Source organism: Hypanus sabinus, chromosome 16, assembly GCF_030144855.1.
Source record: "Hypanus sabinus isolate sHypSab1 chromosome 16, sHypSab1.hap1, whole genome shotgun sequence".
In the NCBI taxonomy this organism is placed as follows: Eukaryota; Metazoa; Chordata; class Chondrichthyes; order Myliobatiformes; family Dasyatidae; genus Hypanus; species Hypanus sabinus.
In genome coordinates, this window is record NC_082721.1 from 2,372,183 (window position 1) to 2,389,757 (window position 17,575).

Here is a 17,575-nt window from a genome sequence, read left to right on the forward strand (position 1 = left end):
TCCTCGGAGATTTTGATACAGAGGAACTTGAAGGTGCTCACTCTTTATATTACAGCACATATCTTTGTGTTAACCATGTGCTAAATCCTTTTCCAACGAATTCAGTATCTGCATTCCTCTGAAACTCGAGTTCCCCCAAGCTCTAGGATTCCACCATCAGTCTGAAATAATGAGTACGAATGGGATGAAAATAGCATCTTGCTGCTTTACATTGTTCACAGGGCGGCAATGGCCAATACCAGAGGTCATCTGTTTAAGGTGGATCGTGGAAAGTTTCAGGGACTTAGAGGTACATTTTCCTTTTAAAATATAGACTGGTGAGTACATGGCCACACTGCCAGAGGTGGTGATAAAATGGTGGAGTAGACTTGATGGGCTGAATGGCCTAACTCTGCTACTAGCTCACTTAAATGATGGCAGAGACAAATATTAAGGATATTAACAGACTGGGATGGGCAGGTGGATGAAAGAAAAATGGAAGCTTATGGGCTGTGTAACAGGGAAGCGTTAGATTGATTGTGGAGGAAATTTACATTGGTTGGTACAACTTTATACTGTTCCCATGTTTAAATTTACCAATACAATTATCTGGGCACAAAACAATAGGATTCCACCCCCCTCTCCTCACTTAAGTCACTTTTAAAGCTAAAGTGTTGTCCAAGGTTTTAGTTGACTCTAAACTGACTGATCTGGACTTTTTTCTGATTAAAGGTAAGAGGCTGTTATCACTCCTTCCCTGTACTTTTTCCTCAATATTTAAAGAATTTGCATTGAGCAAAGAGTTGCATTGAATTTGCTTCCATTAGCTTTCTAAATCATGCCTTACACAACATAACTATTTACTGCCAGTAACAGAGTTATGGTAGCGTTGTGGTTAGCTGGCGCTATTACAGCTCGGGGTCTCAGAGTTCGGAGTTCAATTCCAACGTCATATGTAAGGAGTCTGTATGCTCTTCCCTTGACCATGTGAGTTTCCTCCAGGTGCTCTGGTTTCCTCTGACAGTCCAAAGTTGTACTGGTTAGCAAGTTAATTGGTCATTGTAAACTGTCCTGCGATTAAGCTAGGGTTAAACATGTAGTTTGCTGGGCAGTGCGGCATGAAAGATCAACCTCTGCCTTAAATATATATCAGCAAGTTAGACCACAAGTGTCAAGTGGAGGACAGCTGCTCATAGATAGAGTCAATAGTGAATATAGCGCTCAATAGAAACCAACTGGAAACAATCAGCTTTCTCGTGAGACACCTTGCAGATCACAGGACTGATATAGGAACAGGGTCCAGGAAAGATTGAGAAGACAGGGAAAAGATGACATTCTCACCTTAGCTGAGAACTTGCTTGAAGATACTGTGAACAGAAAAGACAGACATGATAAAACTATAATAAGATGCACATAGTCTGAGCTAATAAACCTGGCTCACAGTATGAACAAATATTCCATTCAATTTGGACTGAGTGGAAAATGGGAGTTTGTTGTATTGATCAGTGTGAATAGTGTCAATTTCCCACAACAGTTATCAGTAAGACACAAAACAGTTTCATGTCTGCCATCAAATTTCTGAGTAGTCCATGAACACTACCTCTTTTGCCCTATTATTGTGACTTTTAGTATTTTTTTTATGTATTGCACTGTACCGTTGCCACAAAATAACAAATTTCAAGATGGTGCTAGAAAGTTCGTAAACCCTGTAAAACTGTTTTTGCATAAATATGACATACAATGTGATCAGATCTTCACACAAGTCCTAGATAAAGAGAACCCAATTAAATAAATGAAACTTTTGAAAAATGATCCAATATTACATGTATTTGTTGCAAAAAAAGTATGTGAACCTCTGGGGGAATGACTTCTACAAAAGCAACTTGGAGTCAGGTGTGCCAATCAATGAGATGAGATTGGAGGCGTGGTTTGTACAGGTGCCCTTGCCATATAAAAAAGACACAAAGTCAGGTTACTGGCAGAGCTTGCTCTTCTCAAGATCTGTTTATGTGCACCATGCCTTGATCAAGACAAGACATCAGAAGAATTGTAGAGATGCACCAAACTGGAAAAGGCTATAAAATCATTTCTAATGACCCGAGAGTTCACCAGTCCACAGTAAGAGAATTGTCTACAAACAGAGGAAACTCAGTACTGTTGCTGCTCTCCCTAGGAGTGGGCATCCTGTAAAGATCACACAAAGAGCACAATACAAAATGCTGAAAGAGGTGAAAAAGAACCCGGGTAACAAATGGCCTGCAGAAATCTCTAGAGCTTTATAAAGTCTGTGTCCATAATAAGAAAAACACTGAACAAGAAAGGTGTTCGTGGAAGGACACCACAGAGGAAACCACTGCTCTCTTAAAAAAAACCCACAACAAAACAACACACATAGACATTGCTGTACACCTGAATTTTGCAAAAGACCACCTGGTCCACAACACTTCTGGGACCAATGTTCTGTGGACAGACAAGACAAAAGATGAATTTTTTGGCATAAATGCACCATGCTATATTTGGAGGGAAAAGGGCACTGCACACCAACTCCAAAACCTCATCTCAACTCTACAGCCTGGTGAAAGGAGCATCATGGTTTGGGACTGCTTTGCTGCCTCAGGGCCTGGACAGCTTGCAATCATTAAGGTAGTGGTCACCAACCCGTCGATCGTGATCGACTGGTCTCATCTTTGAGACTTTCCCAGTAGATGATCCCAAGAAAAAAAAAGAAAAATAAATACACAAATTCTGTTGAGAGATTGTTTCTGGGTTGCAGGGTTTTAGTTCCATTCTTTCTGCCCAGTGCGCATGCGCGTAGCTCCCCCGCACTACACAGTGTAATTCAGCGGCCCCCAACCACCGGGCCGCGAGGGAACAATACAAGTCAGCTGCACCTTTCCACATTCCCTGTCATGCCCACTGTTGAAGTTGAACCCACGTGAGGTCATCAGTTACCTAAACGCTGTGACACCCTCGCGCCAGGTATCACTGGCGGCCTCACACGGCCGGCGGGAAGTGCCGATGCTACTGGCCCGGAGCGTGGATAGATGGGCACCGCCTCTAAACCTGTTTAGCACACCGAATGTTCGTGGGGAACCCGGTGCTAAAATATTCGCAGACGACCTAATCCAGGCTCAGGGTTTCGTAAGTAGCAGAGCAACTACCTCGCTGCGATCTACTAAAGCAATCTACTTTTGTTGGCCGATAGATCCTACAAGGGGGGTGGGCGCACGTCCTGTCGCACTCTTCGCTTGGTCGCTTTCTCTGAACTGCGACCATGCGGCCCCAGCACGGTCCTCTCACCCCATCCACGACCAGCCGCACCTGGCCAAGGCGTCTGGCGGGCGGGAGGCTGGAGTTCGGGCCTAGAGGCTGTCTAATAAGGCAATGAAGCACTCAAAACTGCTTCGGTACCCTGAGACCAAGTGCCCTGCACTTAAAGATAAACCCGCTGAGTTTTTCCAGCAGAAAAAACGTGAGCAAGTGGGACAGAAGCTAAGTGTGAACTGCGAAAACTAAGTTGCGAAATAGACTGGACATAAGGAACCTGCTATGACTATCGCTGCATACCGGTCGTGTTCCCCCCCCCCCCCCCCCCCCGGTCAATATTAAACCGGTCTGTGGTGGGAAAAAAAAGGGTGGGTACCCCTGATGTTCCGGTGCACATGCATGTAACTAATCAATCTGGGGTTGAGCTTGCCTTTCCCAGTGTAAAGGGGGTTTCTTCTTTTTCTTTGTTACTGCGTATGTTAATCAAAATGGCTTCTTTATTTTGTTAAAAGTAGGAATGCTTCTTTGTTGCGAGAGAGTGCTGGAAGCTTGTTTGGGCTAAAATTTACTGATAACGAGAACCGTATTCCTTTGTTAACCAATTGGGATTAATGTTGTTCTTTCTTCTGAGTCTGTAAGCTATTGTTGGCGGGCTTTTGGGGAGATCGGCGCGAGGGGGTGAGAGAGAGGACGCGATGCTATAAACTGGGCGAGGAATAGACCCCAAGCGGGGGTCCAAGGCCAGGAGGTACCCCGAGGAGAGGAGACGAAGATAGATGTGTTTGGTTAACCACCGGGTGGTCCTGAGCTGTGAGTCGAGGAGTTCAGAGGGGATCGAATGGTGGCCAGAAGACTTCAGTAATTGAGCTCCAATGGTTGTGCACGAAGTGGTTTGGACTTTGATAAGTTTGGTGCCTTTTCTTTACTTTCTTTTCCTTCATGTATATTGTATCGTTATTAATTACTTAGTTATAGTAACCTTTATAAACTGTAATCATTTAGTCGCATATGCTGTCTTGTTTGTTCTATGGCGAGGTGGGGACATCACACAGCATCTACACAAGCTGATTACCCAGTTTGGCGAGGCCAAAGACTGCTCCCCCTAGACGAGAACGAGCTGAGCGAGCCTGAGGCGACTCTGGGGCGACCCAGGGGGTTACACCAGGTAGGGGATCTTGGGCTTAAAGGTTGGTGACCACTACATTAAGGGAACAATGAATCCAAAATTGCATCAAGACATTTTTACAGAAGAATGTCAGGGTACCAGTCTGTCACCTGGAGCATAATATAATTTAGATAATGCAACAAGACAATGATCTGAAAGATAAGAGTAAATCAACAACAGAATGGCTTTACCAGAAGAAAATTTGTGTTTTGGGATGGCTGAGTGAAGGTCTTGACCTTAATCCTATAGTAATGTTGCGGAAGAACCTGAAGCAAGCAGTTCATGCAAGGAAACACACCAATCTCCCAGAGTTAAATAGTTTTGTAAGGAGGAATGGCCTAAAGTTCCTCCAAACAGATGTGGACTGATCAACAGTTACCAGAAATGCTTGGTTGAAATTATTGGTGTACAAGGGGGTCACAACAGTTACTGAAAGCAAAAGTTCATATAATTTTTCCAAATACATGTAATATGTAAAAACATGCAGTATAACACCACGACAGCGCCCGGGTTTATGGGTGACACGGTCACAGTGCAACACCATGACAGCACCCGGGTTTGTCGGTGACACTGTCACAGTATAATGACAGCACCTGGTCTGCAGTGCAGCACTCATGTGGAGAGGATCCCGAGTGGGTTATCATTTCTGCTGTAACATGGTCCCTTACCTTGAAATATGATTTTAGTTCTGTCCAGTGGTGCCACTGTTGTCTTTGCCACAGCACCAGCGATTGCCCCAGAGATGAGAGAATTGATAATCTCGTGCTTTCCTCTTACTTCCTGATACAGTGAACAGAAAGACACTTCAGAAGCCCAACAGACGCTGCATATTTTGAGCAACAAACACAAAATGCTGGAGGAACTCAGCAGGTCAGGCAGCATCTATGGAAGAGTGAACAACAATATTCCAGGCAAAGACCCTTTATCAAAGGTCTTCCATAGATGCTGCCTGACCTGCTGAGTTCCTCAAATAATTTTGTGTATTGCAGAAAGGCACTTCAATATTCCTGTAAAGACACTGTGCAGAAGATGGAAATGGCTACCATTTCTGTAGAAAAATTTGCCAAGAACAATCATGAGCATGAGACCATGATCGTCTACATTATATAACACAGCACATGATGACGATTACAATTCTAAAGAACCGCTGCCATAAAACAACAGAATCAGAATTATCACCAGCATGTGATGTGAAATTTGTTAACTTAGCAGCAGTTTAATGCATGACATAGAAGAGAAAAAATACTAAATATAAAATAAGTAAATCAATGTATATTGAGTAGATAAAAATCATACAAAAAACAAATAGTGTACATTAAAAAAAGTGAGAGTGTCCAAGGGTTCAATGTCCATTTAGGAACTCTATGGCAGAAGGGAAGAAGTTGTTCCTGAATCGCTGAGTGTGTGCCTTAGGCTTCTGTATGTCCTACCTGATGGTAATAGTGAGAAAAGGGTATGCCCTGGGTGCTGGAGGTCATTTATAACAGACACTACCTTTGAGACATTGCTCCCCGAAGATGTCATTGATAATTTGTAGGATGACCCAAGATGGAGCTCACTAGATTTACAACCTTCTGCAGTTTCTTTCAGTCCTGTGCAGTAGCCCCTCCATACCAGACAGTGATGCACCCTGTCAGGATGCTCTCCATGCTACAACTATAGAAGTTTTTGAGTGTATTTGCTGACATGCCAAATCTCTTCAAATTCTTAATGAAGTATAGTTGCTGTCTTGCCTTCTTTTTAACTACACTGATATGTTGGACCAGGTTAGATCCTCAGATCTTGACACCCAGGAACTTGAAGCTGCTCACTCTCCACTTCTGATCCCTTTGAGGATTGATGTGTGTTTCTTTGTCTTACTCTTCTTGAAGTCCACAATCAGCTCTTTCGTCATACTGATGTTGAGTGCCAGGTTGTTGCTGCGGCACCACTCCACTAGTTGGCACATATCACTCCTGTAACCCTCTCGTCACCACCTGAGATTCTAACAGTAATGGCTGTACCGTCAGCAAATTTACAGATGGTATTTGAGCTATGCCTAGCCACATGGTCATGTGTACATAGAGTAGAGCAGTGGGCTAAGCACACAACCGAGGTGCGCCAGTGTTGATCATCAGTGATGAGGACATGTCATCACCAATCCACACAGATTGTGGTCTTCATGTTAGGAAGTTGAGGATCCAATTGCAGAGGGAAGTACAGAGGCCCAGGTTCTGCAATTTCTCAATCAGGATTGTGAGGATGATGGTATTAAATGCTGAGCTATACTCAATGAACAGCATCCTGACGTAGGTGTTTGTGTTGTCCAGGTGGTCTAAAGCTGTGGAGAGAGCCATTGAGATTGCGTCTGCTGTTGACCTATTGTGGCAATAGGCAAATTGCAATGGGTCCGGGTCTTTGCTGAGGCAGGAGTTCAGTCTAGTCATGACCAACCTGTCAAAGCATTTCATCACTGTCAATGTGAATGCTACTGGGTGATCGTCATTAAGGCAACACACATTATTCTTCTTAGGCACAGGTATAATTGCTGCCTTTTTGAAGCAAGTGGGAACTTCCATCTGTAGCAGTGAGGTTGAAAATGTCCTCCTATTGCCACAACAGGAGTAACTAACAGTACTCTTGTTAGTTGGTTGGCACAAGTTTTCAGAGCTTACCTATCGGGACCTTCCTTCTTGCAAGGGTTCACTCTCTTTAAAGACAGGCCAACATCGGCCTCTCAGACAGAGATCACAGGGTCATTAGGTGCAGCAGGGACCTTCAAAGCTGCAGTTGTGTCCACCCTTTCAAAGCACACAGAGGAGATGTTGAGTTCATCTGGTAGTGAAGTATCGCTGCCGTTCATGCTATTGGGTTTCACTTTATTAGAAGCACTGTCTTGCAGACCCTGCTAAAGTTGCCATGCATCCGATGTCACCTCCAACCTTGTTCGAAATTGTCTCCTTGCCCTTGAAATAGCCCTCCACAAATCATACCTGGTTTTCTGGTACGGCCTGGGTCGCCAGATTTGAATGCCACAGATCTAGCCTTCAGCAGACGACGTACTTCTTAGTTCATCCACGGCTTTTCACAAGTGGCAGCAATATTAAACCTGATTCCTCCTCAGCCCCTCAATCCCAATCTCTGGGCACCCACTGAAGAGGGAAAGGTCGATCTATACATCAAGTCCAGGAAGGAGATGTCAAGAGGTCCAGTTGATATTCACAAATCCCCTCCCTGGAGAGAGCAGGCAATAGATCAGTAGGTACTAGCTTAGTGGATGTCAGGGAATGGTGAGAATCGGAGGGGCTGCGGTGAATCCCATCCTACATTTAAGTTTGTTGAGATCATGTTGAAACAGGAAACAGATTTAGATACACAGTAAAGTACCCTTTCTACCATTCCATCCAAGCATAAAATTACTGCAGCAGTGACCAGAGTTCAATTACATCACTGTCTATACATTCTCCCCTTGACTGTGTGGGTTTCATCTGCTCTGGTTTCCTCCCATATTCTAAAGATCTTTAGGTTAGGGTTAGTAAGTTTGGGCTTGCCATGCCCGCAAGCTGCACCCAGCACATCCTCGGAATGTATTGGCTGTTGACACAAATGACACATTTCACTTTGTTTTAATGTACATTTCACAAATAAAGCTAATCTTTATCATTAAAAACTCTACAAAACTGGTACCAGAGATTTGATGAAGTTATTCAAAAAAAAAAGTCCCAGAATATGAAAAGATGTGGATATTCAGTTCTCAAAAGAATTAAAATTGAATAAGCCTCCACCCAGAAAAAAAAACTTGCTGTTTAATTGAAGATGGCATGTATAAAATTCACAGCCTTACTGCGAGGACATTAAGCCAATAGTATAGTTGTGTTGCAAGTCCTCGTTAATTCCATTGGCACAAAATGCCAACATTCTGTTCGAGTTGGCAAAATGACCAAAAAAAAACGATAAATATGCAGGCATATTGCTTGTAAGTGACATTGGCCGAGGATAAATAATTAGTCAAAACTCTAAGTACCGTGCTCTTCAAATTAAGTCATGGGATTTTTCTGAAATTTCCCTGGAGCTAAATTTGACTTTGGTTTGTGATCTCATTCACACCCAAAAACACATTTATGGTAGCACATATCCACCTAAGTGTATGGTGGAGAGTACACAAAATGGCTGCATCACAGCCTGGTATGGGCACACCAATGCCCTTGAACAGAAAATCCTACAGAAAGTAGTAGATACAGCCCTGTACATCACAGGCAAAGCCCTCTCCACCACTGAGCACGTCTATAGGGAGCAGTCACAAGCAAGCAGCAACCATCACTGAGGACCCCCATCATCCAGGCCATGACTTTTTCTTGCTGCTGGCATCAGGTAGGATGTACTAGAGCCCCAGGACCTACATACCTGTATCAGGAACTGGTTTACCACTCAACTATCAGGCTTTTGAACCAGAGGGAATAACTTCACTCGCCCACAACCTATGGACCCACTTTCAAGGATTCATCTTGCGTTTCAATATTGATAGCTTTTCCTCCTTTGTACTTGCACACTGGTTGTTTGTCTGTCCTGTTGCATGCAGTTTTCACTGATTCTATTGTGTTTCTTTTATTTACTGTGAATGCCCACAAGGAAATGATATAAATGTACTTTGATCTTGCACTATATACTTAGTAGTTACATTCTCACATGTGGGAACTTGCAGCTCTCTGAAGCAGAGTTAACACTCAGCAAAACCCTTACAAAAGGAACTGAGGTTAAAAGATGTGTAATGAGAGAAAACTGTGATAAGTTCATTTAGAATAGATGGTACTACCATTTACCAGAACTGAGGGACAAATGTACTGCCGGAGTTAGGAATCGAGGCAGAGATCACATTTTCAATTACAACAAAGGGCTTACAGAAAAAAGGATAAAAGCATACAGCAATACAGTATCAGAAGTGTAAGATTACAATCAGCTAACAAGCAGGCTGGTTGCTTGGTTATTGTATGTGTGTAATTCTATGGACAAGATGTCAAAGGATTTCATGCTGCCCAGTCAACAAGAGGAAAATTCCATAGATAAGGAGCAAATAAGAACTTATGCACTCTGCACAAACATTAAAACACAGGAGTGAAAAGTGGATTAGACAGCAAGGGCAAGAGTAACCAGAGTCCTCTCCTGACGAAGGGTCTCAGCCTGAAACAGCAACAGCGCTTCTCCCTATAGATGCTGCCTGGCCCGCTGCGTCCCACCAGCATTTTGTGTGCTGTCCAAAGTAAGTTATCAAAATGCATATACAGTTGTAAAAACATGCAAAATCTGGCTGGCAGGCCTGAATGCAGCTAAGATGATTGTAGTCCAATGTTGGAAATCTCCTCATGATATTTCAAGTACTCACTGGCTTCAGAGCTTTTTGGACATTTCTTACCTGGAATTATCATCAATAACAGTAAATGATGCAAGACCAAACACAATCTTAATGTGGACAAATTTGATATCCAACTTAAAAGATCTTCTGTTAAAATAAGAAATGTTCTGTCTATGTATGCACTACTATTCAGATGGTTAGTGGAGGGGAAGAAAGGGGGTGGAGACAGGGTGGGGATGAGGGTTAGGGGTGGCTGGATTAAACAGTCAAAATGTAATCGGCAACTGGTTGTATTGAATATAATTTGTTGCTGTTGCAATAAAAATTAGTGATTAAAATGCATATACAGTTGCAAGAAAAAGTTTGTGAACCTTTTGCAATTATCTGACCTGCATTAATTACTCAAAATATGGTCTGATCTTCATCCAAGTCACAATAATAGACAAACACAATCTGCCTAAACCAGTAACATAAATAATTGTACTTTTCATGTCTTTAATGAACACATTGTTTCATGATCCACAGTCTAGGCTGGAAAAAGTACGTGAACCCTTGTGTTTACTGTAATAACTGGTAGAACCTCCTTTGGCAGCAATAACCACCACCAAACATTTCCTGTAGCCACTGATCAGATTTGCACAGTGCAAGGAGGAATTTTAGACCATTCCTCCATATAAAATTGTTTCAGTTCAATATTTCAGAGACACCTTGCATGAAAAGCCCCCTTCAGGTCATGTCACAGCATCTCAAATGGGTTAAGATCTGGTCTCTGGTCTTGGCCATTCTAAAGAACAAATTTTCTTCTTTTTAAAATCATTCTGTTGTTGATTAACCCTAATCTTTCAGATCATTGTCTTGTTGTATAATCCAACTTCTATTAGGCTTCAGGTAACAGACTGCTACCCTGACATTCCCCTGTAAAATGTCTTAATACAATTTTGAATCATTTTTCCCTCAAAAATTGTAAGCTCTCCTGGCCCCGAGGCAGCAAAACAGCCTGAAACCATGGTGCTCCTTCCACCATGCTTCACAGTTGTCATGAGGTTTTTGTCTTAGTGTGCTGTGCCCTTTTTTCTCCAAGCATAGCAGTGTGCATTTCTGCTAAAAAAAAAATTCAACTTTTGTCGCAGTTGTCCACAGAACATTGCTCCAGAAGCATTGTGGAACATCCAGGTGGTCTTTTGCAAACTTGAGATATGCAGCAATGTTTTTTTTTTGAAGAGCATTTGTCTCCATCATGGTGTCTTTCCATGAAGGCCATTCTTGTTCAGTGCTTTTCTTATATTGGACACATGAACGGAGACTTTAAAAAGTTCTAGAGATTTCTGCAAGTCTTTTACTGTTTCCCTGGGGTTCGTTTTCACCTCCTTCAGTACTGTACTTAGTGCTCTTGGTGCGATCTTGGCATGGAGCATAGCAACAGTATTGAATTTCCTTCACTTGTAGACAATTTCTCTTACTGTGAATGATAAACAATCGGGTCTTTAAAAATACTTCTGTAGTCTTTTCCAGCTTCATGCATCTCTACAATTCTTTTTCTAAGGTCCTCTGTAAGTTGTTTTGATTGAGGCAAGATGTACATAAACAGATCTTTCTTGAGAAGATCAGGCTCTGTCAGTAACCTGACAGTCTTTTTTAATATAGGGCAGGGCACCTCTACAGCCCACACCTCCAATCTCATCTCATTGATTGTGTAATGCCTTGGTTAAGAACATGTTTTATTGTTTTTCTGCAAATGCAGTTAAATGCTGTCCTTAGTGAAGTCTCAGACTGGTGTTTTGGCTTCAGCCAAAGACAAGGAGCCATTTGCCCAACTTAGGTATGTTGTGTCAGCCAGTTAGGTTTGTTTTGGGTACGTGTTGTAACATTCTGCCCAGCGGGATGCTATGTAAAATTCAATAGAGCTAGGCTGTGTCAGATTTTTTTTTAAAAAAAGGACAGTAGTTTGGTGTGGAGTCTTTTGTGAGGAGGTGCGGAGAAGAGCACAAGGAAAGACTGAGCATCCTATCAGTAGGGGAAACCTTTTTGCAAGGTGTACTTTATGCTGGCTGGTGGTGTAGAGGCATCAGCGCTGGACTTCGGGGCAAGAGGTCCTGAGTTCGAATCTGGCCAGCTCCCTTGTACGCTCTCCACCTGTGTCTGGGTTGAGTGTTGAGCTAGCAACACAACCTCGTAAAAATGGGCTCCGCTAGGTTTCAGATGCCCAAGACTTGCCATACGATGAGCAATCACCAAAAAGCTTGAGAGAGAGAGAGAGAGAGAGAGAGAGACACACACACACACACACACACTCTTTATGCACCTGAATGGCTTTAAGGAGGATGTGCCAATACAGTTTGTTTGTGATGTTTTTCAAGGGAATTTGGCGCCATGAGTAAAGCGATACACCCAATTACTACAGAAACAAGCTCCAACATTTATGTACATATTTAGACTGCTTTAACTGCAATGGCCCCCTTTCTCTAAAGTCAAAATATTGGTAAATATACTTTTACCGTAATTGTATATTGGTGTACAATCTGTCATTTCTGGTTAATGATAATTTTGCATGGGGCAGTATTTATACAACGTTCACCACAATTTTCACTCTCATCAGGCAATCCAGTGTTCTTGTTTGGTTAAACATGAATCATACCAAACCTAGACGAGTGTTGCTTATTGAAGGTGGCTTTCTCACTGCCGAGTCATATGACTGTTAACTAACAAGCTAAGTTTGCTGTGACCCACAGTGAGAGGGTCACAAATGGACTTCAAATAGCTTTTGTAGAAAGCATTAGCCCAGAGGTTCATATACTTTTTTTTTTTAAGAACATAGACTGCGATTGCTTAAACTGTGTATTCAGTATGGACAAGTAGTAGTACAATTATTTGTGTTATTAGTTTAGGCTCATTATGTTAGTCTATTACTGTGACTTAGATGAAGATCAGGCCACATTTTATGAGAAATTAATACAGAAAACCAGGTAATTGCAAAGGTTTCACAAATAGATTCATTTTCCTGTGAGCACAATAGAATCAATGAAAAACTACACACAAAAACTGACAAACCATCAATGTGGAGAAGGTGACAAATTGTGCAAAAAAAATACTGAGAACATGAGTCTTGCAAAGTGAGTCTATAGAATCAGTTCAGAGCCAAGGTGCGTGAAGTTATCCACAGCAGTTCAAGAACCTGATGGTTGTAGGATCTAAGGCCCTTGTACTACCTACACGATGATAGTAGCAAGATTGTGCCTGGCCCAATGGGTATTTGTGCAATCACTCTTCTCTGATGTTAAGTTACCTGGTTACATCACGGTCTGGTATGGCAAATACAAAAAGGAACAAATAATAAGTAATAAGTAACATTGAGAACATAAGTTGTAAGTCTTTGAAATTGAATCCATAGGTTGAGGAATCAGTTCAGTGCAAGGGTGAGGGCCATCATTCACAGCACAGAAATTCAAAGGTTCATTTTGTCAAAAGTACATACAAACGCCATTTCCAGAAAAGTTGGGATATTTTCCAAAATGCAATAAAAACAAAAATCTGTGATATGTTAATTCACGTGAACCTTTATTTAACTGACAAAAGTACAAAGAAAAGATTTTCAGTAGTTTTACTGACCAACTTAATTGTATTTTGTAAATCTTGTAACTATTGAAAATCTTTGTACTTTTGTCAGTTAAATAAAGGTTCACGTGAATTAACATATCACAGATTTTTGTTTTTATTGCATTTTGGAAAATACCCCAACTTTTCTGGAAATGGGTTTGTACGTACAACTCTGGTATTTCTTTTCTCTCCAGGTAGCCATGAAATATAGAAAAATCATACAGAAAAACATCAACCCCACCTATGCCCAGAAAATAAAAAACTCAATCTTCAAATCCCCACCCTTGCGCCAAAAGTAGTGACAATAGCATCGAACCCCCAAACTCTCTCTCGCACAGAAAGTAACATACTGCCCACCTGCTAATTGCTGACAAAAAAGAAAACACAGAAAATTGGAGACCCATATAATCTACAGTCTAATAATCACATAATATAGAATATAGAAAACAACCTCCTATCAGCAGTTGAGAGCGGCCTCACAAACTTATTCCTTCAATGAAGAGTAACCACTATACTAGGTCCAAATCCCAGTGACGTGGCTAACAACTGCCATGGACCCCATGGTCTCCGTGAAGAACAGCTGCTGACCTCCTCCACATATGCCTCAATGATTCAAATGTCCTCAATACTTGAAAATGGAACCATTTATGACCCTGTGCCCTGTCTTTGGTCTTCTTCACAAGGCAGCTCACACTCACATTCCTTTCCGGGGAAAACCGAGTGCTAAGACCATTCAATTGAATTCCAAACCAAATGCCATAGATTCCAGAAATTTCCAAAACACAATCAAGACAAAAGGAACAAGCAGATGTAAAGAAAGTGAAATAATTGAAGATACTGGCTATCTGATAAATGTCACCTAAGGAATTGTCATTCACTGGTGCCATCTTGACCGACATCTGCAAAGTACTTTTACAGAATTAAGTATATTTAAAATCTAATTACTGATGCAAAGAAAGGCAGCAGCCAACCTGCATGCAAAGTGAGCTCCCACAATGTGAAATTTAATAGGAGATGGGGCAGGGTGTGTGATGGTGGCAAGGGCAAGTATGGAAGAAAAATTATTATTTTTTCCTGCTGCCTCCTTTGACATAGAAGCTACAGCTGCTGGGAAGTGTGCATGACTTTGTTATACAAAGGTCAGCAGAGTTTCCTCAAATCCACTGTCAGCTATTTTTGTGCTCGAGTTAAATTTGAGTGGTTTCAAGTTTCCCAAATGTTAACACAAAGTAGCAAATGTACATACTGTATAGAAAATATACACACACTTTAAGACCATCAGGAAATGTAGCAAGCAAAGCTTGTAGCTTAATTTTCAATATAAAGTACAGCTAGTTAACACAGTCTATTTAGCTGTGGTAACCCCAAAGGGTGACGGAGTGGAGATACATCTTTAACAAAGGAGGTGTAAGGCACCCCTTCATGCCACCCTTGGGCAAATATAGCACTCACTTAGCTGCCCACCCACCAATCAGGGTCATGTGGAGCAATAGGAGCAGTTGGTGAATGGTTGTATGAGCAACTGTTGCACATCACAAGCCCTGGTTATGCGACCACTGATACCAGGCAGATAATCTCTGAAGAGCATTAATAATAGCTGGGGTCATCCATATTGTAAAGACACTGCCCAGAAGGCAACGGCAAACAACTTCGTTAGAAAAATTTGCCAAAAACAGTCATGGTTATGGAAAGACCATTAACTGCCTATGTCACATGACATAGCACAATGAATGAATAAACTGCAATTAGTTCCTGGAAATTCCCTTGACATTTCCATTCACACCACGCTATTTCCAAAGAAAGGTACAGAAGGAATCTACTCTGAGTTTCATGATCAAGCTTGCTCAATCCAATAACAAGTTTTGTTCTAAATTGAACAATCAAAAATCTGCAACTTCAATGTAATACTGAATTTTATAACCAGAGTAGGTAGTGGCTAGCAATGCTATACAGCACCAGTGACCAGAATTCAATTTGCGTCACTGTTTGTAAGGAGTTTGTATGTTCTCCCTGTGACCGCATGGGTTTCTGCCAGGTACTCTTGTTTCCTCCCACATTCCAAAAGATGATTAGAGATTAATTGGTCACATAGGTGCAATTGGGCAATGCAGGTTCATTGAATAGGAAGGACCTGCTTTTGTGCTGCATCTCTAAATATATTTTTTTTAAATTAATGACCATCTATCCAAATACATTTATAACTTTTGCTCATCTACCTTCAGTTGCCCCTACTTACAGGGTACTTGTAGAGTTTAAAAGGGAGCACAGTTATGCATAATTTGAGTCATATATCAGCCAAAGGGAAAATAACAGTTGCTTCAAGGTTAATATTTGATACTGCTTTTAAAGGGACTTGACCATTCATTCATCATTGTTCCTGTCTTAGCTCCACGCCCAACCACAACAGCTCAGTGTTTCTTCCCCAGCAAATGTGCAAACCGAGAAAGTACAATGTCCACCTTTACTCCATTGGTGTTAAGGAACCACTCAACCCTCAAAGCTGAACTGCAAACAAATATTGCTGCCGTGTGTAAGAAAGATGATAATGGAAAACATAGACGTAGTATTTCTGCACCGCTCTGAAACAAATGTTGTTTGTGCACATTTTTCAGTGTAAAAAGACATCAGGCTATTTAGCAAATCCCTGGTCTATCCTTTCCACATCCACTTTAGAAACATAGAAAACCTATAGCACAATACAAGTGCTTCATCCCACAATGCTGTGCCAAACATAGTTACTTTAGAAGTAACATAGGGTTACACATAGCCCTTTATTTTTCTAAGCTCCATGTACCGATCCAAGAGTCTCTTAAAAGACCACATCATATCTGCCTCCATCACCATCGCTGGCAGCCTATTCCATGCACTCACCACTTCTTGCGTAGAAAACTTAACCCTGATATTTCTTCTGCATCTATTTCCAAGCACCTTAAAACCATGCGCTCTCATGTTAGCTATTCAGCCCTGGGAAAAAGCCTCTTACTATCCACATCATCAATGTCTCTCATCTTACACACCTCTATCAGGTCATCTCTCATCCTCTACCACTCCAAAGACGAAAGGTCAAGTTCACTCAACCTACTCTCGTAGGGCATGCTCCCCAATCCAGGCAATATCCTTGTAATTCTCTTCTGTACCCTATTGTTTCCACATCCTTCCGGTAGTGAGGTGACCAGAACTGAGAAAAGTACTTCAAATGGGGTCCGGCCAGGATCCTATAAAGCTGTAACATTACCTCTCGTCTCTTAAACTCAATCCCATGGTTGATGAAGGCCGATGCACTGGATGCATTCTTAATGACAGAGTCAACCTGCGCAGCAGCATTGAGTATCCTATGGACTCAGACCCCAAGATCCCTCTGATCCTGCACTCTGTCAAGAGTCTTACCATTAATACTATATTCTGCCATCATACTTGACCTACCAAAATGAACTACTTCACATTTATCTGGGTTGAACTCCATCCTCCACTTCCCAGCCCAGATTTACATTCCACTTTATCTAGGCCTTTCATCGAGTTCTCCTCCTCTCCCCCCCCCCACCCCCCCATTCTTCTGAACTCTGGCAAGTACAGGCCCAGTGAAATGAAACACTCCTCTAATATTAACCCTTACATTCCCAAGGCCATTGTTGCATGCACATTTTTGAAATCTGCCTTTACTGGGCCTGTAATCTGAGACACCACCACTGAATGCAAAAACTTCATTTTCTACTGTGCCCAAGGCATTTCCATTCCAGGCTCCAAGATTTGATCAATAAGGTAATCAATGTGACCTCTACTTGAGTCCCAAATCAAACCCATTCCTACCTTTACTTGACTAGGCGCACTTTCCAAAGGTTTCTCTGCAACATTCTCCATAACAGTTGCCCTCGCATATACAGAAGTGTGGATCACAGGAGTCCTGAAAAGGAAGTTTTTAAACTGTTAATGATTTATTGAAAGAGAATGGGAAAGAGCGGGTTTTGTTCATTTATTTAGAGCAGGGATTTCCAACCTAAGCCATGGACCCCTACCATTAACTGAAGGGTCCATAGACTGCATGTTAGGAACCCTTGATTTAGAGATACAGCACAGAATTGGCCATTCAAGACATGCTGCCAGCAACCCCCAATTTAACCCTAGCTTAATCATGGGACAATTTACAATAACCAGTCCATCTTTGAACTGTGGGTGAAACCACAGCATCTGGAGGAAACCACGGAGGACATACAAACTCTTATACAAATGCTGAGATTGAACTC

At 41.9% G+C, this 17,575-nt stretch overlaps 1 protein-coding gene across 7 annotated transcripts in view; it reads right to left on the minus strand.

Annotated features, from left to right (window-relative positions):
* The window catches only part of slc25a42 (solute carrier family 25 member 42), a 76,152-nt gene that overhangs the window by 29,318 nt on the left and 29,259 nt on the right, over positions 1-17,575 (minus strand). For 4 of the 7 annotated variants that reach the window (XM_059990966.1, XM_059990962.1, XM_059990963.1 and 1 more), the window contains 3 exons: positions 17,142-17,235; positions 5,080-5,191; positions 1,321-1,346 (listed from right to left, as the gene is read on the minus strand). In XM_059990966.1, coding sequence (XP_059846949.1) covers positions 1,321-1,346; positions 5,080-5,191; positions 17,142-17,192 — 189 coding nt within the window. In that variant the 5' untranslated portion in view covers positions 17,193-17,235. The remainder of the gene's footprint in view (positions 1-1,320; positions 1,347-5,079; positions 5,192-17,141; positions 17,236-17,575) is intronic. The other 3 variants (XM_059990967.1, XM_059990968.1, XM_059990969.1) reach the window with 1 other exon arrangement.